The following is a 25,482-nucleotide window of genomic DNA, read 5'->3' as shown; positions in this document are numbered from 1 at the left end:
TGCTAAAAGTTGGCTGAGATGAGGGAGGAAAAACTGTTCGGTTCATTACAAGCTGGAAAGCAGCAGATCACGTGACTAAACAGTTTTAAACCTCTCAGCCAGAGTTCTAAATACACAAACTTGTTCAACAATGGAAACTCTCCCACTGATGCTGCTGTAACATATCATTGGAACATTTTATATATTTATATAAAATAGATAGAAAATTTTATATTCATTTAAAACAAAAACAGATCAATTCTGTCTCTTTAAGTCATTCCATCTTCCTCCAAGTCCCTGCAGCATTTTGGTACAGAAGAATTTTTAAGGAATTTAATTTCTCTCTCCTATTTCACAGAGTAGACACCATAGGATAAGTTATTTTACACCCACCTTCCCCTTGATTGCCTGTACCATGGACCCCATCACACCTCGTCAAAGCACTCCCTGAGGACTGTGATGCCTAAAGGAGAGAAGGACTCCACTGTATGGCACTCTGAATTCCCACCTGGATGAAATTCCAGAAGTATTATATCCATAGGTTTGTGCCATGCAGACAGACTTACCTGTGTGCAGAAAGAGCCAGGTCCATGGGCAGAACTTGATGTGAGAAACCCCAGTGAGAAACCCCCTCCTCAGACACCACACAGCTCAAAGGACTGGAGCCTCCCCAGGACAGCCTTCCTGCATGGAACAGCTTCCCACAATTCCCTGATCCCAGGGCACCAGCCACTCTGGCACTTGCATTCCCTCGTCTTCTTATCAGCCTCTTCAGTGCCTGAGGCCCGAAGGCTTGTGCTGTGTTCCTTGCTGGTTCAGACTTCCTCCTTGGTTAGCAAGACATCCCCACCTTTGGGAGACCTGACTGAGACATAATGGCTTTTTGGGGCACAGACATATCCCTTAATCCCAGCAAGGCATCTTTCCTCCAGCCGAGGACATTCTGACCACCAAGTTTCTTGAATAACATACAGTTTAAAGCTCCTTTAGAAATACTAATAACTCGTGAAAGCAGTGCTGCAAGTGCTCCCCACGTTCTACTCCATTTCTTCTGGTACAAATCACTCACAGCTCTGCACCTGCTTTAGTTTGTATCTTTAAATAAAGCTTCTCTGAATCTCATGGTAGTTATTCATCTTCTTTCAGCTCCCTGGGCCTGCACTTTCTAAAGCCTCTGTATTACACAGCAAGAGTTTCCAACTGCACCTGCTGGCAAGGCAAAAATGCATGTGAAGAGCAAAGCAGTTTAATTTGTGGCATGTGCAGACACAACATTTACTGGGGGCTTTGGGGTTTTTTTTGGTTGGGTGATTGGCTGGCTTTTTTGGTTTTGGCTTTGTTTTTTTTCCTTCTGTTTGCCCTACTTACTGGATTTCATTAAATCAAAAATATTATGAGAACAATAAACACTTTGACCAGCAGGTAGCAGGAGAGATCAGACAAAGAAATTCAGTTTCCATCAATAGATGTAATTTTATCAGGAACTCCTGGGTATTTTGGGGAAACAGAAGAGGCAGGTCAGATTATTACAAGCAAATGCAGAAATATTAATTTCACCTTGTATTTTTAGTGCTGTGTAAGACAACAGAAGAATTCAGCAATACAAAAAGGTATTTAGTATTTACCATTCTCGTGGAGTTTGATATTGTTTAAATTAAAAAGAATAAAACAATAAGTTTATCATCTTAAAACATCTCTAAAGAGAAAGTGGAATAAAATCTGGCTTACCATCGCAACTATAAAGTTTAAATTGGAAAGAGTATTCTGACGAAATTTGATTTAAGAAAAAAAAAGGATGGGATATTTTTTCACCTAATTCCATATACTTTCGTTGCTTTTACCAGACTAAAACTCACAGAATTTTTGAGGTTTGCTTTGAGTATCCTTTCGAATATAGGTACACTCCTCTTTCCAAAGGCAGGCCCTACCCAGGGGATCCTGGACAGACAGTGATGGTCACAGACAGAGCTCTGACACCCAGCCGGGTTCACAGCAGAAAGAAATGAGCAGCACGAGCCACGTCACAACCTGACCCATTTTAACAGCACCTGGCAGCAAACTTCCCTGCTCTCCTCTGAAAGAGAGAACTAAAGAAACCCCAGGTCAGGGTGCTGTGCTGGGCACAGAAGCAGTTAAAGACTTGAGGGGGAGGAATTCTGGCCCTACAAGACTGTGGGGCATCACATGAAAAAAAACCCAAGGCTTCCTGCAAAGGTAAGACTGTATGTGTGTTCAGGGGCTGAGCTGGAAAGGGGAGATGTTCATCCAGTTGAGCCAATATGCTCAGGAATGAGACTGGGAATCCTGCCTGGTGCTGCCAGAGCCTTTCTGCCTGTGAAGCTTCACCATCCTTTGTGTTTGGGCACTGAAACCTTTCAGATACTGAATCTTGCTTGGGGCATTCCCACACATTTCTGCAGAAGCAAGAAATGTGTAGACCGGAAGCAAAAACACTCCTATCCCCATACATGAATAAAAATATGAGGGGAAATGCAAAATATTCCCCCTGCTATTCAGATTTCCTTGTTCTTTGTGATACTTTTCCATTTAACCTCTTGGAAAGATGTTTATTCTTTCAGGTGCTTTTAATGTTCTCTACCACAGGAGAGAGCTCTCACCATTTTGACTTGCTCAGCAGGACAGATCTTAGATACTACACTCTACGGGTGAGGCCCATCAGACGGGAGTAAGATCAAACTTGATGCCCCAGAGATGAAAATTTGCCTAAAAAGTACTTAAAAGGTTTTATTTAAGTTCACATTGTGGGTGGCATGTGCCTTTTTAAAATGAGAAGCCACAAAACATACTGTGCCATGACCTGCTGGCAGCAAAAGGACTGAGGAGGTGTCTGGAGGTGTTTTGAGAGTCAAGTCTCAAAGTTCATGGTGGCTGTAGCAGCCTCAGCCTCCATAAAACCAGAAGAGGCTGAAAAATGAAAGGCAACACCCTGATTTTCCCAGGCCGGAATTTGCTTTCTGCCAGTGATGAGTGAAGCTCTTGTGTCTGATCAACTGCAGGTGTCTCCAGTCCATAGAAATGCAGATGTTGCACTTTCTGAGTCCTACTGGGCTCCAGGACCTCTTTGCATTCCCACCCTGCCCACAGTAGACCTGAAGGATACAGGCTTCAGAGAAACATTCCCAGCTGGAGGAGAAGCTGTCAAAGTGACAGGCAGCAGATCCCCAGGAGAAAGGTGAAAGTGGAACCTTTGCCTACAAGAAGCTGTAAACTTTTGCCAGAGAATGCCCTGGGGCTCTGTGGCCCTCAGAAAAGAACTGTAGACTTAAACTGGGTTAAGACACCATTTGCAATGGGGATTTAATGCTTCACACAGTTCAAAAGGGTCTGAAGCCTCCCTGATCCAGGATGAGACCTGAGGACTACAGAGGTAAAATGATGGCTGAGCACAATACATGGACCTCGCTAAGTTAAAGTAAGAAAACAATGAAAAAAATAAACCAAAAAGCAAAACAGATTAGAGCAGAACCATCATGACAAAATACCAAGCAAACCCACAAATCTCAGATTTCCTCATGGTGACCAAATTGAACAACACTTAATGAACCATTGGCAAAGAAATGTTAACCAGCTCAACTTTTCTAAAACCCAGTGTTCTCTTTCAGTAGCATCCAGGTGAAGAGATTTTCAGGAGTTAGCAAAGTAGTTTAGATTTTCAGTTGAACGCTAGACATCATCATCGTCATTTAGTGAACTCTTCCACAGAAATGTAAGTTAGTTTTCTGAAGAGCTGGACTGTAGAAGTTATTCTACAGTTAACATAAATCTAGCAGAGAAATAACCATGGTGATGCCTAGACAAACATGAAAGACTCTGAAATAAAACAAAAAATACAATACAAGTCCATACAACAATTTGAAACATGCAAAAAAATCACTTAGATTTACAAAAAGCTGCTATATGACGTAAGTTGATTAAATATTGTAAATATTGGCATTTTGTGTAAGTAAAAGTGCTGATGGTGAAATTGGTTCCTTATGCTCTTTTTCCAAACTGGGATTGTATTGTAGCTGATGTAGTAAGATGTAGAAATACTGAGAAAAAATCAAGCAATTAATGCTTGTGAAATAAAAAATGCCATACTTTCTTCCATGTACTTAGTAGGGAATGGTGTGTTAGCTCTCACCCCTAAATCATCTGACTCACTTGGAATCCTTTGAAAAAAACTGAATTATTGAACATGTTGGACCAAGTATTCTCCAAAGTTTTGGCACTGAATCTGATGCTGAACTCCCTGAGGATGCAAGGGATCCTGAACTTAAAACTATCAAAAACTTTAACTGCCACTTTACATCAGACCTTGAGGGCTTTTTAAGATCTCTCTTTTGCACCTCTTAGAGTTGAACATCTTGGATCACCTAGGTACACAGAAGGAGGAATAACTCTTCTGCAGGTGAGCCCTCTCCCAAGATGCCAGAGCAGACACAGACACAGTCTGTGCTCTTGTTGTGTCTTATTTCTTGGGTAATAATTTTGATAATAAAGTAATGGGATCCTTCTCAAATACTTTTCAATCCATCTAAGAGCCCATGCACTTTATCTTATTCACTGCAATAAATGTAACTTCAGTTATCGCTTTGGGGGTTACAGGCCTGCTCTTGACTGGTCTGGACCAGAAGAACATCTTTTATGACTCGAGTTTCTTAGGGGTGTATTAAAAGGAGAAAGGGTGTGAATCAGAAACGTCAAACAAACAAGGCCCCACAAGACAACAGGAGTTGCACAGAAGAGGTGAGGAGATGCTCACAATGAACAGCTTCCAGGCATGTGAACCCCTTGTCTGACACACATGTGACCTTTACCTACAAAGATGAAAATTTCCTCACCCACAAGGCACATTTGTTGTGTGACTCAACATGACCCAGACCTGGTTAACAGATCCTTGGGGCCAGGGGTGAGAATGGACAGGGATGCGTCATTGGGAAGGGTCAGGAGCATTGAGAAAATAGAAGTCCACAGACTCTGCAGCTTGGATATGAGCACCTGCATACTGAACCATATGTTCACATCAGCTGTTGGCTCTAACGCTGGGCGGAGAGAGCTTTGGCTTGGGGGAATGGATCTCTGAAGGTTTTTCTTATCCTGAACTGGTGAGGCCCTGGCACAGGTTGCCCAGAGAAACTGTGGCTGTCCCATCCCTGGAGGTGTCCAAGGCCAGGTTGGACAGGGCTTGGAGCAACCTGGGCTAGTGGGAGGTGCCCCTGCTCATGGCAGGGGGTGGATCGAGATGAGCTTTAGGGTCCCTTCCAACACGAACCATTCTATGAAAACAGTAACAGTCTTGGGAGGAATTTTTTAGCCCCTAGGCCAGTATTTAATGTGAAGAATACTCCCTTAGACAAAAATGGTGTAATCAGAGGGACAGGAGGGAAAGGTCAAAGCACAATCATCACTAGTGATTTTGGAATCATTTTCTGTGCTATAAAAATGCTCATTTATACTGATGCCGTAAAATGTTGATGCTAAAAAATAACTCAGGAGCAGTTAATTGAGGGTGAGATAAGGAAAGGGTTTTAATTTGTGCCAAGGCAATAGATGTTACAAGACGCACCCCGGCTGTGCCTGAGATATCACATTTTATGATACCATCCGTCCAATCCCAAGTGTGTCCACCCTGTAGCCTTTGGTCTGGTCTGCCCCAATTCCAGCCCCTGAGAATTGGGTCTGAGGGCCTTTGGGACCACCTCTTCATCATTCTCATCATCCTCAGAGCACAAAGCGTACACGGTCACCTAGTTCTTGACTCTGTTCTGTTGTTCAGGCCTGGATATGAGTGTTCTCTAAACACTATAGGCCTTGCCTTGACAAGAGACTAAACATTTCTACTGGATTTGGGGGTAGGATTGATATGGGGTGCATGGAATGGGGTAAGAGAGTTAAGGAATGTGTAAACTACTTGTGCTACAGGGGAAGGGAATGAGGGCTGCTGCTTTTAAAATCTACTTCTACTACTTATAAAACTTATAAAGCTTGCAAAAATTAGAAAAATAAAAAAAACTAATAGGGGCTTAAGGCATCAATACCTTTGAATAACTAATAGTCCTAATAATTATACTCTTAAACTAGACTTTCTTCTTTGAAATTCCTAGGCAAACATTCTTCGTATGACAAAGATATCACAGAAATACAGAATGATTGAGGTTGGAAGGGACCTCTGGGGGTCATCTGGTCTCCCCTGCTCAGGCAGGACTATCTGGAGCTGTTTCTCGAGGACCATGTCCAGGTGGCTTTTGAATATCTCCAGGGACAGTGGTTCCACCTCTGGAGATATTCAAAGACTCTCTGAACACAATCAAATATGAACACAATTAAATCTCCAGGAGAATATAGATAGTACTGTTAAAAGGTATTGTACCAAGGAGTTCAGCTTAGAATCGTCCTCCATTTTTCTGGTATCTCTGGATTTCTCACTGGACAATTTATTTTTTTCTGATTTCAGGATAATTCCAAATGCAAAGGTGCTGGTTTTAACAGAGAGCATTTTACTGTGGAGCACAATTTCTCTACAAAAGCTTTCCCTAGATCATATGAGCTGGGAGAGCTGCAGACTCTGTCCTCTTCTGTGGAATTAGCCACACTAACACAATCTTACTGTTGGACTGTACAAAAGCTCCTTATTGTGGGATTTCTTTTGGAAAATATTATATTATCCTGGTTTTTTGAACTCTATGTCATGCATTGCAACTGTAAAGTGAAAAGCCACTGCTCAGTGGGAGGCAATGAGGAGGCCTCCCATGAAATGAGTGGCTGAGGTCGATTAAACACTCACTGTCAAAGGTGTAAGCAAAAGCAGGTTTAATAGAAATTTGCAAAAGCTCAGCAAAGTCCAACAGCAATGGTCACTCTATTTATTAAACATACACAGGAACATCGAATTAGAATTAATTTAGAATGATTTCTGCAGAGACTGGGGGGGGGGCAAAAAGAAGGTAGAGTTGTTAGAGAGAGACCATCCCACTGAGTCACAAGGTACAGAAAGAACCCCCTTGTTTTCTCAACTGCCTCTCAGGGGAGGTGTGGATCGAACCATTCCTAGTCCCAGACTTGATCAACAGTTTATGCAAAGGTTTTTAACAGCACTCAATCATTGACCTTTCCCTCCTGTCCACCTGATTACACCATTTTTCCCTAAGGGAATGTTCTTAAAAGTTAAATCTGCCTGAGAGATTGGGAAAAGGTGTGGAGTGTAAGATGAAAACGTTCAGAGCGTCATCAGAAAATCAGGATAAAAATACTAGTGAGCAACTCCCCCTGATTTACATTATGGTGGTAGGATGCACTAAACAAGCATTTTACTGGATTAGGATTTACCAGGCAAATTTCACTTCTCTTCTGCATAGGGTGAGGGTCTTCCTCCAGGGGTCTGCAGGGTCTGAGGGACAACCTGACAAAGCTTAATGAAGCAGACCCTGCAATGTTCTCTGCAGAGCCTGTCTTGAAGCCAGCAGTAACTCAGCCAGTATGAGAAAAGCCTTATTTCTCCTCCAGGATGTGGTGAACTTGTTTTTCCAAACAAGGGGAGGGTTAATCTTGCACGGTGCAACTAAGTCAGAAATGTTGGCCACAACATCCTGCCCGTTGCTTGTGACAAAAAGGTGAGCTGGGGCATGTGTGTGGTGGGGTCTATTAGTTCATAAGCAAGTTGCTGTGGAAACTATCACCCCATCAAACATTCACATATTATTTTCTGTGGGCCTCTTCCTCATATCACTGAGTGGAAAAAACCAGCATGTTTTCTTCTCTTCTGCTCTGTGTGTTTCCCTCCCTCATGCTTTCAGCAAGCTATGTCTTAATTGAAGCTTCTGAACGTCCCAAGAGATACTTCCCTGCACAAAGTCTAGAAAAGACAAATCCAGCCAACAGGAAATCTGGGTTATCAAAGCTGTATTTCTAATCTCAGTGATCATTAGGACAGTTGGGTTTCAGCAATGTCCATCCCAAATTCATAAGAAAAAGCACAGAACAAACCACAGCATTTTGGTCAAGGAAAATTTTATTTTTGTCACTACTACAGGAAACTAAAATGCATGTGGGATATATTTTGCAGAAGAAATACAGGTTTAAGGAAGAAATGTTTCTATGGTTGAACATTATCTGTTTGAATTGGATCACTTCTCAGGCATGATAGGAAATTATTGTTAATAAAGCTGTCTAAAAACCAAAGCTATAAATGGCAACTATTGTGCCTGAATTGTCTCTGCAGTAACACACCAGTTCTACAGACAGTAACACAACATGCCTGTGAAACCTGATTTAAAACATTATATAGCTCTCTATATATCTATATGTATCAATAGTGAGGATTGGGTTTTTCTACAACTATTGAGGCAGGTTGGACATTCCTGTGTAAATGCCAGAACAGTGGGGAGATCTACTCAGCAGGAGGATGAGGAGAAATGCACTCTCCTCAGTGCACAGAGAAAAAGAAATAGCAAAAGCAGTTACAACTCTTAAATCTAAATGAACTGGCTGGGCAGGATTGAACAGCATCAAATGTCTAAAGGGGAAGGGGCTGTGTTGTGTTCTGGGTGCTCACTGTCAGCAGATGTGACACTGCTTGTCCAGCCCGTTGTGCTGCTGGTTCACGTTCTTTCCTGCAGTTCTTCAGGTTCCTCTTGCCTTGACTCCACATGTCTGGAAGAGCAAAGGGTGTTTTAAACCACATTTAATGCAACTGGAGCAATAAACCACTGTTTGAGAGCTGTCCAGTCAAGACAGGTACACTACAAAACTTAGGCTGGACTATCTTTTGTGCCTCTTTGGACACTTCAATTTGAAAATCCCCCCTGCCTCCCCTCTCTTTACTCCCACAGGTTTGTGTTTTGGGATCCTTGCTTCTGAATCCTTATTTGTTTGGAGTTTTCTCCAGGCTTTGTGCTCTGACACTTGAAGTAGTGAAGGAGGTACCTCTTAGGCTCTTCAGGCAATACCTGAGTTGCTCGGGCAAAGAAAATTTGGGAACCAGCCACCAAGAACTGAGCTCTGGATATAGAAAAGTGTTGTTTCCTTTGTCACGTGGGAGGCAGGGTGGGCTTCTCTTAATTGTTTTATTTTTTGGGGAGGGGGCCTGGTGTGGGTGCTTTTTGTGGGTTTTGCTCATTGTTGTTGTTTTTTTCCCCAGAAACCTGCAAGAGCTATTTAATGGAATCAGGAGCAGATGAATAGGTGTCGTTACCTGTGGGGTTAGAGAAGTACACACAGACGGGCAGTCACTCCTGCCACATGCTTCCAGTATCTCTACAAATCAAGCTGAGTGCTTCCTTACCTCAGAAAAGAACCAGCTTGATACTCATGAGTGTATTGAAGGCGATGCTTTTTGCCAGCAGGACTCTCAAACCCAGCACAGCCACAGACAGCATGTTCACTCTCTGCACTGTGGTACCTGCTCAGGGACAGCAAAAAGAGGAGAGAGACCATGGCCTAAGTTTGGATGTTGGGATCTTGGCAGAAAGTGGAAAAAGCCACAGGTAACAGCTTCAGGGAAAGGAACAGCAGCAGAGGAAGAGATGCCAGAGAACATGGCAACACCGGGGGAGGAGGGTGTCTGTCTCCATTGCTTTTTGCTTCCTGTTGCTTGTGTGTTCCTACAGCAGCAACCTTGAAAAAGCAGCTTGTGTTTGATAAATATGTCATAATCTGTCTCCTCTCTCCTCGAGAAATTACCTTTCTATGCATTTATCCCCCAACCAGCAATGTAACTTCACAATCTGTTTCGGTCACTAACCTTGGGCAGAGGTGTCTGTGCTGTTGCAAACCCTGTTACTGGTCCTCGTTACGGGTTCGTCAGCCTCCTTTTCTGTAGAATGATAAAGAAAAGGCATTTTAACCCATATCCAATTTTTAGAAAGTATTAAAAAACTATTCCTATGGCCCTTTCCATAGGGACATGTGGGAAGTAGAGTCTGGGGCTCAGATGATCAGTCACTAATTCAAACATAAATCTGAGAAGACAGTTGCAGGAAACAAAAGAATTTCTAGGTTGTTTTGTTTTTCCTATTTGAATGACCTTCAAGATGATAAAAACAATTGCAAAAAATATAAAAAGTGATTTAGTAAAAACCAAAACCAAATCACACCACCAGTTTAACTTTTTGTTGGCTTTAGAAAGGCTGTTTCAGGTTGTGCTCCAGGAGGTTTGATGCTGCAAATAAAATAAACTCCCATTTTAAAAAAATGGATTGTGCCTTCTCTCCTCCCCCATCAAAAGAAAAGTTTCTCCAATTTATTAAACAGTTGAGACCATTTCTTTTAGATGCTTTTAAACATCTTTCATCTTTCCCTGCTTAAGTACCAACTGTGTCTCTCGTTTCTGCTGCCCACCCTGGGCAGTGCAGACTATCAGGGAAGAGCAGCACCACAAGACACTGTCTCCACAAATACGTTCCAGCTGTGCCCCCAAGTTGTACCTGACAATGCTGTAATGGTGCCAATGTCCAAATGGGCCTTGCAGGTCACCTCTGTGTCTTTTGTCACACTGACCACCTTCATAGCACTGTACAGCCCCTCTGACGCCAGAATGGGTGTGCTCTGTTCATACACGACCTCATCAGAGGACATCTCCAAGCTGATGTTCTTTGTACTGAAATTCCTTGCCAAACAAGCTGCTTTCCCAGTGCTGCCTCCTTCTTCCAGTTTCTTTGATTTCATCACAACGACTTGTGGGACAGAATGTTTTGGACTGCCTGTAAAAAAAGTATGGTTTGGGCATGATGGATTTTACTGCAAGCCTGCCTGAGAGCTAAGTCATGAAAATTAATAGACACACCACCTGGGACTGATTTGTAGCATTATTAGTGACCAACTGCCTTTTTTTTTTTGCCATTACTTCTTGCTGTTGCTTCCAAAAGATCAAATTAGAGACAGAAAGGGTGTTCAAGAGCAGGTATTTTATAGAATATTTAATTCCACAGGATCTCAGCTTCCTTTTGCCAAAGCTGGTGCCTGTAAGTGAATTCTTCATTTTATAAATTAAGGACCTGCAAAGGAGAAGGGAACTTTTGTGCATGTCACTCCAAGAGTCCAATTATTCTGCTTTCTCAACAATTTAATTCCAAACAATGTCAACTCTATGAGGACTGCCTTGCATATTCGTGAGACATGAGGAAATAACTGTTTTTCCCTTTACTCTCCCTCCCCTCCCCAAATCTCCTGTTGTGGTTGAAAGGTCCAACCACAGCAGGAGTGGCAGGGAGAGCAGAGGTCAGTTTGTTGCCTCACTGCTGTGCAAGGTTCCCCTTCTGAGTGACGTTACTTGCAGAAATGAAGTCCTGCTGCTGCAGGGGGGGACAAGGCTGAGCTTTTCCATAACAAATGCTCAGGTGCAAGAAGGACTTCTGTCTGTAAGATGGGAAAGTAGGAGAGAAGCAATCAAAAGTCTGTGAATTGTATATCTCCACACAGAATCACAGAATCACAGAATCACAGAATCACAGAATCACAGAATCACAGAATCACAGAATGGATTGGGTTGGAAGGGACCCTAAAGGCCATCTGGTTCCAGCCCCTGCCATGGGCAGCGATGTCACTCACTAGTTCTGCTCCAGAAGTTCCTGACAAGGCCAAGAACTTTCATTGTGGGGGAGGTTTTCCCCCCTAGACATTGCACAAGGTGTAAGACATGCCAACCAGTCTGCAGGCGATGAGGAGAGAACAGGATTGGTCCTTGGTTCAACAACTCTTGTACCTGTTCCAGAAAGTGTGACCATTCTCACCCCTGTGCTGTGCCGTGTCGGCAGAGCCACGGCTCCGGAGCAGTGGGAAGTGTAATGCAGAGTTTGTTTAATAAACTGATTGGAGGGAAAGAATATCCTGGGGCTACAAACATGATGCTCATGGACAAATCTTACAATATTCCTTCGAGTAGTGTAATAACCTTCAGTGCTGGTCCTTTAGCACTAAAATACCAACAAACATCGAGACATGAAAACGAGAGTTTAGACAGAATCTAAAAGATGCTGACAGCTTTTCACAGGATTTGAGATGCTTGCTCTGATCTGTCAGAAATTTGGTTACTCTGAAATGTTAGATGTATTTTTTCAGTTTTGAAAGAATTTTAGAATTGAATTCCCCTGGAAATACATGAATGACAAGAGGTTGACTTCACAAACCAATGTCAGGACTTTATTCAGATTAGTAATTTGAAATATAGTAAAAACATGTAACTGAAAGAAATCCTCTATCACCCTTCCTTGCCAGAAAGGCTTAGCTTATGAAAGGCTGTCAGACATACTAAAAGAGATTCACGTGTTTAATTTGACAGGAGCATCCTGGTGGGTCTCTTTGCTAAAGAGAGGAGTATCAGGGGTTTAATTTTGCATGGTGTCTGCCTTGCAGTCTGGTCAAGGGATCTCTTATATCAAACATCTTGTGCATCAGAGGACACTTCACCAAAGTTTGATCAAGGAGCTCTAATTTTACACTCTTTCCCCATCACACTAAAGTGGTAAGGAACTGAGGTGAAAGCCAAATTGTGCTCTGCCACAACTTCAGGGGTCAGCTCTGCTGATAAATCAGTCAAAACTACACTCTTGTCCACACCTACAGCAACCAGACACCCCACAGAAATCAGACATTCATCGGCAGGGAAAAAAGGCAAAATTCAAACAATAACAACTCAGAAAAGGATAATGCATAAAGGACACCTACTTGGCTCCACTGTCAGTTGAGTTCCTTTCCCAAAGACAAGAGCAGCAGTTACACACAGTTAAAACACATACATCAAAAAAGGTTTGTTTTTCTATTCTTCCTACACACATTTCCTTCCCAGGTGTTGTAACATGGTTTGCCAGAGCATTGTGCATTCTGCATTATCTGAGAAGATCTTTAAAGGCTTTTCATGTTTTCTCCTCTCCAGTATTTCGAAACAGCCACTACACTAACAAGCTGCTTCTCTGCAATAACTCACTGGGCAAGATCTTCAGCAAGAAACAATGTACACATTGCAATTGAAGTTAGTAAAGCAGAATAATTTTTTATCAGACCCCAGAAGCCACAACTGAGTCCCACCATTTTGCACTGCCTGAAAATACAGCCATGAATTCCTACATCTGCTTGTGTTTGGGAGATATTTCTATATTACATTCTGGGATTTTATTAGGACAGAAAGTTGTACTTCTCTTTCATTTTAGTCTAACGAGGTCACAGGAAGAGTCATATATTCTGTAGAGTCATGGGCCTTAGTATTCTTAAAGGAAGTTTTGTCTGGAATAAACCAACCCCCACCAAAACAAAAACCTTGTCTATCCTCAAGAGAATATGACTGAGGTATTCTATAGTAACACTAATGGTTGTTATTTGATGGTTGTTATTTTGACTTGGAGCGATTCTCAAAAGATTTGGATAATAAAGTATATCTACTCTAAACATCTTAAAATGCATATTAGTAGCTCCCAAAGAAAATCAAAACCAAAAGAGGTTGTTCACATTCTGGAAATTTAGGCTTCAACTTATTAAGTATTTCAATGGACAGAGAGACTTAGATACTTAGGGCCCAATATCTTTTACTGTCACACATAATCTGAAAGTCTTTGTGCAGCTTTGAAAATATCTCATCTTTAGCTACAAAAAGAAAATCATTAACAGCACAGAAAGAATACGTTTTTCTTCAAAAGGATAACTTGGCATTCCTTTGCCCCTTTGGAAGTAGAAGTGGACTGAGATTGTTCCAAAACAGACATTTATTCCCATGCAACATCTCCTACAGGCATGGGCAGATATTAGGCAGCACCTCAGGCAGTCCCAAGCCCTTCTGAAATGAGAGCAGGGTGTTTTAGGAATGTAAAATGACATGGGACGTTTTTGCAGCACTATAAAGACATGCAGACCTCTGAAAGCACAGCAACAAGTCTGTGTTATCTTCAGGATAACACAGAGCAACCTGACAATCTCCTCTGACACCCCAACACTCACATTCCCATAGGGTGGGACATCCACCTTTTTTGTACATCAGGAAAGTCCAAATAAAGACAGGAATAACAACTATGGCTTGTTATCATCCCTACTCCCCACACCTTTGTTTTCAAAGCCCAGACAACTTGGGAGCCAGTTGTCTTTCATTCTAGGAGGTCTTGGATATGAGGCACCTGTGAAAACTGAAGGCCAGGGATATTTATCCTCCTTCCTCCTCTATCTCCATGCCAGTGGAATTGCTTCCCTGGGGACACTGTGAGTGTGGTGCCAGTGTCAAAACTTCTCCAACCAGACAGTTAAAGATCTGTCTCAAAACTTCTCCCCACTGTGAGCTCTCCACTGAGCTGTGCATTCCTGCCCAGAGGGAGTCAGTGAAGATCCACTGGAGAAGAGGAGCCTTCAGAGTCAGTTTGGGCCAGAGTGGTGTCCAAACTGGGAATAAATTGTAACATGTTCAGTAGTGCACACCTGGTGTTTGGGGATCATGGAATGAAGCTGTTACACAGAGTTAGGCCAGTTGTTCCTGTGAAACCTTCCTAAGCAGCTCCAAGCTGAGGATTTGGCTTGAAAGCCTGGCTGGAGAGAGAGAGTGCACTCAAGGGACTATTGCAGCAGAAAATTCTTGCAGTGAACCCAAACCACTAGATTCCTTTTTCTTCCCCCACTTTAATTTTAACACAAGTTTTAGAAATAGATAAAAAAAGGTACTTACTTGGTACAACTGTGACGGTGGTCCCTGGTCCAAATACAAGCTTATCATCCTCACACTGCTAATACTCATTGCAATAAATCACTCTTTCCACGTGGTAATCAAAAGGGTAGAAAAAACAGGAGAAGAAAAGTTAGACATTTTTCCTAATTATCCATGTGTGCAACTCCTTGAGGGTATCCAGACGCATATTTTCTTCCAAAACTGGAAAGAGAAAAACAATAATGGAATAGTTAATGACTTCAAATAGCTTGATTGAGTATAGGACTTCCAAGTTCACCCTTTCTTCCATATTTTAGAGACTCCATGAGCCCTATCTTTCCAGGATAAACAGAAATATAAAAAAGAATGCTCTATTTGTCTCTTTAATCATTACAGTCACCCATCTCCTTTCCTTCCCCAAATATATTGCCTTTTTACCTTCTCTGGGTTTTTGTACAGGGCCCTGTGCTGTTTATATCATTGTGGTACTCCAGCCCCTGTACACAGTGGTGTACTTCATTGCAAAAACTGCCTCTCTTCCACTACACAGAATTTTGGATTATACAGGCAGTCACGTGACTTCTCAAGTGGTTCAAGACCCAACATACCACATGAAGAAACACAATATGGCTTTGAAGGAACGGTCTAAGAAAATGATGGTTCTTTGTTATGTAGAGGCACTGTGGCCATGGGAGTGACTATCAGAGATTAAAGGAGCTGTTGCAGAATTATCAAATCTTTCATGATGATCAACTTGTGCAGCATTAACACAATCTGGACCTTGATGGCAAAAGATGGACTCCACCTCTGAGTCTCTGCAGCTTCAAGAGCCCACTTCTCCCTTTTGTACCAAAGGAGAGGCAGGTTGAGTCTGTGCCCATAAGGATGGGAAATGGAGGTTGCCATGGTGACAAAGGCTGGGAGCTCCTGGCACCAAGGTGAAGGCTCTTGTTTCACATGAAGATTTGCAGCCACAGAGTAGACTCCATGCTGTCCTGGCAAAGGAGGAGCTGGGAGCTCTGCCAAACAAGGTGTCTGAGCCCATTGCCCACGAGCCACACAGGAGCACCAGAAAAAGTGGTGAGTGACAGCAATGGAAGGCTCCAAGCTGCTGGACCAGTCATCTCCTTGCCATGGACTCAAACTGGGGTCACTTTTAATGGACCTGCTCAACTTATTGCACCTGCAATCCATTACCCCTCCTTCTCTTCCTTGGGGGTATTAATGACGGTGCCATGGCGGTCCTGGGAAGTAGCAGGCAGGCTCTGGGAGTGTTGGGAGGAATGAGTTAAGAGCAGAAAAGAGGTGAGGAGGATTGTAAATCACTCATGTGACCTTGCAGTGGGGAATAACCCTTGATAACCCAGAGTGAACTGCAGCCGGTGACCCTCCATCACAGACCGAGTTCAGAAGCCACTGTCTCTGTGCCACTGCCTGGGTGTTGCTTTGAGATTCCCAGGGTTATCAAGGTAATGGAAACAAATTTACTCTTTGTGTTCTAGTCCTGAGTCCAGTTCCAGCTGCCTGTCTGTGCTGACTCACATGGGGTGATGGCCAAGGGTGTGTGGGCCCACATGGGATTCTCCTTGATCCTGCTGGTGAGGGGGGAGGTGGAGAGAAGGAAGAGTGGATGAATCCTGGTGGTCAACAGTTGGTTACACAGCTGGCATTGACAAATGGACTTGGTTTCTATAACCATGGGATCCTTTTGGAGGACTGAGGGCTCTTTGGAAGTGATGAAACCCACCTGATTCAATCAGGCAAAAACTTCTTTGCCAACAGACTGGCCAACCTGATAAAAGCTTTAAACTGGGAACAACAGAGGAGGAAGTAGAAAATAAATAAGTGAGGAATGGGATGAACAGGACAGGCTTCATTATAAAAAGAGAAAAAAGGGCTGAAAGGGTTGCACTTCAAGAGTGTGCACTAAATAAGGAAGTATTTATGGGTGTATTAGGGAGGGTTCGGATCATACTGAATCTTGAAACCACGACACCATTGAAAGCTCAACAAAAACCAATATTTATTACCAAGAGGTGGCCAACAAAATGAACAAACCCAAAAGGGAGGAAGGAGGAGAGAAATAAGGCCCCAGCACGACCTCCCCAGTTACCCAGCTGTTGCCCATAAAATTATCTTACCGACCTAGCATACCCATAATTACCCAGAGCAGAAGCTGCATCCTTGGAGAGTCAGTAAGTTCACAAACTGGCAGGCATCCCCGCCAAAGGCAACGTTGTCCCTGATGTGAAGTTAGCTCCCTCCAAGAAAGCGCTATCTGCTTTTATACAATTAACTGAGTGACCTCAGCCTAGGCAGGAGTGGTCATCAGCGCCCAGCCAGAGGCCCTCAGTCCCACCCCCTGGTTATGTCAGTGCATCTCTTCTGCGCACGCGTGGCTTTCCCTGCGCCTGCGAACTGCACTCGAGGGGTCTTTCTTAATTGAGTCAGTGGGTTTACTTCATCCTCCTCCTCCTCAATCTCTCCTTCAAGTGACCTTGGAGAACAATTAGCCAATCACAGAACACCAATTAAAACAGTTTATACAAGAAGCTCTCTCTTCAAGGAAGAGGTGCCCATTTATCAGTACTTGTTTTCTTATAACTTGGCAGGGAAAGAACAAAACCTTTACAGTTGTCTGGGCCAAACACAGACCAAAAGTATCAGCATAAATTCACCCTGATACAATGGGGAAAAAGAAATCCCTCTGGGCTTCTGGGAAATTACCATGGCTGGATGCCTCTGTACAGTGCCTGTGCAGGAACACTTGCAGGGTGGGGAACAAACAAGAGAAATTAGAGCTCCAACAGCAGCTGCAGGGCTACAATCTCTTTGACAGCAGAGATGTGGTGGGGCAGCTCACCTGACCCAAGAACTACAATGGGTGGTGCAGTGTGGATTAGCGCACATTGCCCAGGCTCCTCTCCAACAAAGAATCCTGGAATGGTGTGGGTTGGAAGGGACCTTAAAGATCATCCAGTTCCAATTCCCTGCCACGGGCAAGGACACCTTCCACTAGACCAGGTTGCTCCAAGCCCCATCCAACCTGGCCTTGGACACTTCCAGGGATGGGGCAGCCACAGCTTCTCTGTGCAATGTGTGCCTGGGCCTCATCACCCTCAAAGGGAAGAATTTCTTCCTAAGTGCCTCTTTTTCCAAAGTCTTCTCCAGCTCCCTTGGAGCCCCTTTAGGCACTGGAAGGGGCTGGAGCCTTCTCTTCTTCAGGCCAAACAAGCCCAGTTCTCTCAGCCTTGCAGTTTTAACACTGGTTTCAGAGCTGTGAGATCATGGAGATGTAGAGGGATAGCTTTCAGCAGTATTGTATCAACTGAAGGCTGATTACCAAAGTCAGACTGAGAAGGGAAGTGAGTTGCAGAAGCTATTGAGGAACAAGGTAGATCAAGTCAGGTTGCAGAGCTGAAGGCCGTCCAGCTGACTTTAGATATCACTGAACAAGAGAAATGGCCAGAGCTCTACCTCTCCACTGACTCGCGGATGGTGGCAAAGGCTCTGTAGGGGTGGCTGGAACAATGGAAAAAGACCGATTGGCAGCACACAGGGAAACCAATCTGGGCTGCTGAACTGTGCAAGACATTGCTGCCCAGGTAGGGAAGTTGGCTGTGACAGTCTGTCATGTAGATGCACAGGTACCCAAGAGTTGGGCTAATGGAGAACATCACAACAATGGAGAGGGGGTTTAGGCTGCCAAAATTAAAGTGTCTCAGTTGGATCTGGACTGGCACATAAAGGAGAATTATTTCTGGCTCAGTGGGGCCCAAGACACCTCAGGTCATCAGGACAAGATGCAACATCCAGATGGGCTCACGATCAAGGGGTGGATTCAGCCATGGACACCATCTCCCAGGTTATCCATAACTGGTAAACATGCACTGCAATCCAACAGGCCAGAGTGCAAAGCCCCTTTGGAATGGTGGATGATGAATTGAAATATAAATCTGGAGAAGCCTGGCAGATTGATCCCATCACACTCCCCAGACCTGCCAAGGCAAGTGCTACATGCTGACAGTGGTGGACACAACCCCTGGATGGCTGGAGACACACCCTGTGTCTCACAGCACTGCCTGGAACACCATCCTGGGCCTAGAAAAGCAAAACGTTGTTGATATGGCCCCCCAGAAGATATTGAGTTGGACAATGGGACTCATTTCAAAAGCAGCCTCATGTATACCTGGACCAGAGAGCACCGGATGGAGTGGGTGGATCACGTTCCCTGTCATGCACCAGCCTCTGGGAAAAACTGAACTGTGCATTGGACTGTTAAAAACCACATTGAAAGCAATGGGTGGTGGGACCTTCAAGCATTGGGATCTACATTTAGCAAAGACCACCTGGTTATTTAACACCCGAGGCTCCACCAATTGAGCTGGGCCTGCCCAGTCAAAACCTCCACATACCACTGCTCAGAGCAAGCGATGGGGTGGCTTTAGCAGGAGTATTAAATTGGAGAACACCATCCCTAAACCATGACAACCTCCTACTTGCAAATGAGGAAGAATTTCTGGTGGCCGTGAGGTTGCCAGGGGCAGCCTTGGCTGCAGTGGCCATGCAACATTTGAGCACAGGATCCAGAGAGAAGAGAGCAATGTAAAAAAGACAAGCCCTGGACTCCAGGAGAGCAGAATTTGGGCTCTTCAGGGATCTTCTTGGAGGAATTCCACAGGTTATGATCCTGGACAGAGGAGGGGTCTAGGAGAGCTGCTCATTTTCAGAGATTAGCTCCTTCAAACTCAAGAATGGTTCATCTTGACAAAGCACTAAGTCAAGCAAAGGTGGTAGAAGGCCAAAGCAATGAACAAAGGGCTCCTGAATAAACTCATAAATGGTGAATACAAAGCAGTCATATGTGGCTCAAAGTCCTTGCTCTGACGTTTGCTAGTGGGAAGTGCCCTTTCTGGTCTCCTGTTCTTGTTCCTCAGGCACCTGCTTCTGGCCAGTGCTGGACATGAAGTTAAAAGGATCTTTGTTCTTAGCAAAAAACCTCCTCTGTGCTCTGAGACAAAGAGAAAAACATAATGCTGAGCTTAAAAATGGAAACATCTAAATACAATAGGTTAATGCCCACTTTTTCAATTTGAGCTGGTGATCAGATGTCTAAAATGACATGTTTGTAAGATCCAAGATCTGATGTTGAATGTTGAAGAAATTAGTTTTGCGTAAAAAGATTTTTCTGCTGTTTGATTCTGGCAATTGAATTTGTGTATGTGCACAGAGTTGTCTGAGGAAAAATAGACCATGTAGGGCACCATGTTTCCACCTTCAGAGCATGGAAGTGAGATAGTTCGTGTGTGATGGTTCAGTCATTTTAAATCACTGTGGTACGTACTCCACACTGTGGTAGACAGTTTTACAAAAATATTTTTTTTTCAGTGCCAGGTGATGTCTGCTCTTTCATGTCTTTGAGGAGCTGGCTTTTATTTTCCTGTTCCTCTACACTGTTCTACTTCTGAACATCTAATACTACTCCAGAGGATGCTCTACACTAAAAATAACATTATCATTACTGCTTTTTCTGACAGATAAGGTAGTTAGCATTAAAAATTGCCCATGCTTGTAGAAAAGGAATTTTGCTGTTAGAACTGTTCTCACTGACAGGATCTGATTACTGGTTTGTCTTTTAATAAACATCAAGAGAGTTAGGGTGAAATATTTTAGAGTATCTGGAGACCAGCTGGGTATCAGCAGCAGGTATAATAATTTTCAATTTATTTTCATTCTGTATTTCCTAACTTTTTCTGGACCTTCAAGCATTTCTGTCCTCAAAGTCTATTTTCACTCCAAACTAAAAATCAGTTCATGTTTATGAATTGTTCAGAAGTTATTTTGGTTTAGCTGATAGTTGCCTTTTAATTTGATTTTTATCTTACTTTTGTGATTTTTATTAGTGGTAACTTGGAATTGTGGAGCAGTTTCCTAATCCTCAGATCCAGTTCTAAGATACAAAACCAATATAGCATTATTTCATCCTGTTTGCATTATCATTGTCACCAAGTGTATTCCTCATTTGTAATCAACAGTTTTTAATCCCAGTGCTGCTATTTTCCATTGTTAACATGGGCAGGTTCATCTGCTCTTCCCTTTAGTGTGTCAAATTGTTTTCTCCTCCTTATTGCTTCACTGCTTTGGGAAAGCTGTGGAATGTGCTGATGTGATACCTTCAGCCTGACATGACAAAGAGAACAAGCTCAAAACACCTCCTGCAACAGGCCTAGGCTCACACAGGTGCCTCTCACACACCCTTCACTCGCTGGCAAATCTTCCCCAGCAGGGAGACCTCGCCCTGCTTGTCCCTGAGATCTCAGAGGCCGTTAAACAGCCCGTTCCCATTGCAGTGCCACAGAGCACAGCTGTGCTCACAGCCTCCCACGAGCCACACGCTTGAATCCCTTTGGCTTAAAGTTGAGTTCTGCCGTTCTTTTGTCTATGTCTGTCCCGGTGCAGGCCCTCCAAAAAATTACTGGAGGTGCCCCAGTACTGTCAGTGACGTGTTGGAGAGAATGTTTAGGTTGTGTTCCACTACATGATACTGAAGAGCCCTCCTTGAGTTCTGCTTCAGAGGAAACAGGAACAGAGGGAGTCCCCCTCTCCTCTAGAAATGTGTCACAGGCAGATGAAGACACATTTCAGAGGTTGTTTGAATTCCTTCGGTCCTTGCTGAAAGGTTGACACTGCTGTTTTCCAGAAAAAAGTATCCTGGCCCTTCCAGCATAATTCTTCTTGTTCCCCCAAAATCTCCATTTGTATTTTAACAAAATTTTCTCCTTTTTTTGGTGGGGAGATGGGGGGGACCAGCTCACTCTGAGCCTGTTTTCACACACACCCACCTGATTTCATCACACATTTACAAGAGCCTGTGTCCGTGGATTTTTATTGATGGAGAGCTGGTTCTGGAATACCTGGGTCAAGAAGGCAACTTTTCTCTTAAAGGCTGTGCTGGGAATTCTGTTCTTCTGTGGACAGAGCCATCCCATTCAACCTTTCTTCCAAAACAGATGTTATTGGTCATGGATTCTCTAGAGACACTGTAAGGGATCATAGGAAACTAGATATTTAAGGTGAAACAGTAAGTCACAACGTTCCCTGTGGAGAGGACAGGTAAAAGCAGTGATTTGAAAAAGTGAGTTACAATGTCTGTTGGGGGAAGTCCCTGAGCTGCTGACACCTACAAGAAAAGAGGGCGGTAACAGAAGAAATAAAGTGGCCTTTCCTTTGTATTTGTAGCCTTTGCAAGACATTTGACAATGGCCTGACAGTCTCCTGTGTTGAATGGCTCTTAGATTAATCCACTGCAGCAATTCTTCCACAGAGCCAAATGGGGGGCAAAGTCTGGGGACAAATGACCCTCCGGCATCTGCAGCTCTTGTAGAGGATGCCTCGGGCACTGTGCCCATGTACACAAGCACATGGATGCATTTGCATGGGTCTCCAAATACCTTCCCTGAAAATCTACACTTCCAAGTAAAGAAATGAATGGTCAGTCCTCAGGATAAGAACACCTGTGTTTATTCACATGGAACCAAAGACAGGAGTGCAGAGAAGGAATTTTTTTAATCATCTCCTGGGAAAAAAACATCTTGGCAGTGCAGTTCCTGGTGCAGGGCCACTCTCTTCTAAGATACCATTAATTGACTATGGTTATGGGCTGCTGCAACATTCCTGTGAGACTCCCTAAACAATATGAAGTGTCCAAATGCAGTTGACTTCTGCCTTTCCATGTTAAAATTTTAACTCATTCAATGCTCATTTGTGTCTTTGTCATGGTTTCACCACAGATGGCAACTCAGGACCACACAGCTGCTTTCTCCTTTCCCCTTGGTTGGACGGGGGAGAGAATTGAAACAGTAAAAATGAGAAAATTCATGGGTTTAATAAAGAACTCAACAGTTTAATAAATAAAGCCAACACTGTGAGTACAAGCAAAGCAAAGCAAAGAATTCATTCACTAGTTCCATCAACACCCAAGAGTTCTGCCTACTCCAGAAAAGCACAGAGGTTACATGGAAATGCAAATGCCATCACTCAATGTCCCCCCCTTCCTTCTTCTTCCCCCATCTTTAAATGCTGAGCATGATGTGATACGGTCTGGAATACCCCTTTGGTCAGTTGGGGTCAGCTGAACCAGCTGTGCTCCCTCTCAGACTTTGTGCACCCACAGCTACTCCCTGGTGGGTGGTAAGGAGGAGCAGAGGAGGCCTTGACTCTCTGTCAGCACTGCTCAGCAATAACTAAAACACCCCTGAATTATCAACACGGTTTCCAGCACAAATTCAAAATATAGTCCCATTCTAGGTACTATAAAGAAATGTACTCCAGCCAGAACCAGCACATTATTTAATAAAAACAAACAACCAAACAAAACCAAATCCCCAAATGCCCTGTTTCCCTGGCTCTTTCTGCCTGTGGGAGATACTGAGAAGGAAGTGATAAGTTAACAACATGTTCGTGGTTTGGGGTGTGCTTGTGGGAGACTGCTGCTGTTATTGCTACTGTTGCATCTGTGTCTGGGAAAAGACAGCCCAGACTAGTCTTGAGAAGTCTGGGAAGAGTCTTGCCTCGCAGCAACCCCAAAAGACCCCACTGGATTAAAGCCCCTCCTTCCAGTTCTGCCCTGGCCCTGCCTGTGTTTCAAGCACTGTGCCCTTTTCAAGTTCTCGAGTGCTGCAGAAATAGGTGGCCGTGTCTGCAGCTGTTGGTGAGAGCACTTCCAGCAACAGCTGGTTCCTGGAGGGGTCTGCAGAGCTGGTGACTCGGGTCTGGAAGGATGAAGCGATGTGCTGGAGCCCTGTGAAAGGATATTGCAGCACTATGTGCTGCAGCTCTTTGCCAGGAGTCTGCCGGATCCAGTCCCATGCGTAGCTGCTGTCGGTGATGGGGACACCAGAGATGTGACAGGTAAGCGAGACAGACTCTGACATCTTCCCTCCTGTGGGGCCTGAGGCCTTTGTCTGCACTTGGGAAAGCCCATCTGCAACCCCAGGAGACAAGGATGAACAGACAGGAACAGCTTAAGCAGTCACTTAAACTGCTCCACCACATCCCTGGGTTTCTGCTTGTGATCTCCAGGATCCAGCAGCTGCAAAACCTTGCTCCCTTTAGAATCTCAGATCTGGTAAAGAAACACAGGGTTCCGTAATCTTCCACTGAGCTCCCTAATGACCATCTAGAATTTCCCCATTTCCTCTTCTCACCCCTCAGGGAGCAAAACTCATGAGCTAGACTGAGTGAACATGAGCCCTGCCCAAAACCACAGCAGGGCTGTTCACACCTCACCATTTGCACTGGGTACCCGTAATACTGGGAACCAAGGGAAACAGGAAAAGTTGCTTCTAAAGGTGAAGCAGTCTGGGAGGTGAGAGATGAGCTGACTTGAAAATTGAGGAGAAGACAAGCAGAAGGGTTAGAGCTCATTAGAGGACAGCAAAAGGTACATTCAAACATTTGAAAATTCTATGCTGTGACTACAGGACTCTTTGGGAGCAAACCTGCACATCTGTGGGACACAACCCCTTCCAGCTCCGAGGCTGGGACACTGACGGGTGGTTTGTGTTCAAGCTCAGCCGATTTCGTATCTCTGTGCAAACAGCACAGAAGTAGCGGGCAGAGTCCCCAGCGTGCAGGAGGTGCAGGCTGAGAGATGCCTCAGAGCGGGAATTGTCCCGGGAGGCTGAGGCTCGACCCTCCACTGCTGGCCCAAACTGAATCTGTGATGAATAATGGCTTATCCAGGACACCCACTCGACCCCCACTCTGGGTGCCTGACGGTACCAGCGAACATAATGATTCTCGAAGGTGAAGCCGGACCCGCGGCAGGAGAGGAGCACGGACTCCCCGGGCGCTCGGTGCCCTCCGCCGGCCTCCTCCAACCTCAGCTGTGCCCACAGCCCTGCGGGGGAGAGCGCAGGAATCGGGCAGGGCGCGACCACGGACCGAGCGTGTTCCCCCACTGCCCGGTGCCCTCAGCCCCGGCACGGACACAGCCACCGCCACCGCCGCCTCCCCGCTTTTGTTCCAGCCTCTGCCCCTGCCCCTGCTCCCGCCTCTCCTCTCCCGCTCCCTCCTTCCCCAGCGCCGGGCTCGCTGCCCTCCCCGCCCGGCTCTCACCTGCCGGCCCCACAAGGCCATGTGGTATGGAATCGGCCCTTGGCCAGTTGTGGCCAGCTGTACAGCTGGCAGGCAATATGAGAAGCAGAGAAGACTTGGTGCACTGTTCAGCAGTGGCTAAGTCATTGCTGTGTTATCAGCATGGGTTTGGCACAAAACAGAGCAGCTGCCCAGACAGGCTGCTACCGAGAAATTTAATCCCCACCAAACCAGACCAGTACACCTTTGCTGGTTGACCCTGCTTTAAGCAGGATGATTGAATGAAACCTTTCGCAGAGATCCATTACTCTGGATGAGTATCAGTAGTTCAGAGGGGAGAAAATGTGTTATCAACTGACTGAAAGCCCCATTCCCCATCCCAGTGCCCTGGTCAGGGTGAGGGGATATTTCTAGCTTTGTCCTTATTTCTCATTATCCATCTTTAATTTTATTGACAATAAATGAAATTCATATCCCCATGGCCATACCTTTGCCCATGACGGGAACTGCTGGGACAGCTCCCTGTCCTGATCTTGACCCGGAAGTCTTTCATTGTAAACTTTCCCCCTGCTCAGTTTTGGAGGGGGACTGAGAGAGTGTTTTGGTGGGCACCTGGTGGACAGACAAGGTCAACCCTCCACACCTTCTCTACTTCTTCTTCCCGATCAGGTGATCTGTAGCAGCCACCCAGAACAATGTCATCTGTTGCTCTGTCTTTCCTGAACAGCCTGGCTCCATCCTCCACAGAACTGGAACTGGAAGATACCACAACACATCTCCATGATCCC

The 25,482-nt window shown here is 44.6% G+C and overlaps 1 protein-coding gene across 1 annotated transcript; it reads right to left on the bottom strand.

Annotated features, from left to right (window-relative positions):
• Positions 1–7,972: 7,972 nt before the first annotated feature.
• LOC103765334 (Ig heavy chain Mem5-like) lies at positions 7,973–25,192 on the bottom strand. The gene is made up of 7 exons (XM_029957974.1): positions 25,183–25,192; positions 24,177–24,557; positions 12,643–12,699; positions 10,404–10,679; positions 9,722–9,793; positions 9,263–9,379; positions 7,973–8,631 (listed from the first exon to the last, which is right to left on the bottom strand). The coding sequence occupies exons 1-6, from the start codon at positions 25,190–25,192 to the stop codon at positions 9,264–9,266; spliced, it is 912 nt and encodes a 303-aa protein (XP_029813834.1). The 3' UTR covers positions 7,973–8,631; position 9,263.
• Between the last annotated feature and the right edge of the window lie 290 nt (positions 25,193–25,482).

The sequence above is a fragment of the Manacus vitellinus genome, unplaced genomic scaffold (genome assembly GCF_001715985.3).
Source record: "Manacus vitellinus isolate BGI_N305 unplaced genomic scaffold, ASM171598v3 scaffold_131_pilon, whole genome shotgun sequence".
Taxonomy (NCBI): Eukaryota; Metazoa; Chordata; class Aves; order Passeriformes; family Pipridae; genus Manacus; species Manacus vitellinus.
Note: the sequence above shows the minus strand (reverse complement) of the source record. Positions and strands in the feature narration are given on the sequence as shown.

What these genes read in the sequence shown, in the direction of transcription:
- LOC103765334 (XM_029957974.1), bottom strand. An exon ending in TGTTTGCACAGAGATACGAA is followed by an intron (nt 12,700 to 24,176) that starts ATCGGCTGAGCT and finishes ATGTGTTTTAAC; the next exon opens with TGTGTGTAACTGCTGCTCTT. An exon ending in CACCATTACAGCATTGTCAG is followed by an intron (nt 9,794 to 10,403) that starts GTACAACTTGGG and finishes ATCATTCTACAG; the next exon opens with AAAAGGAGGCTGACGAACCC.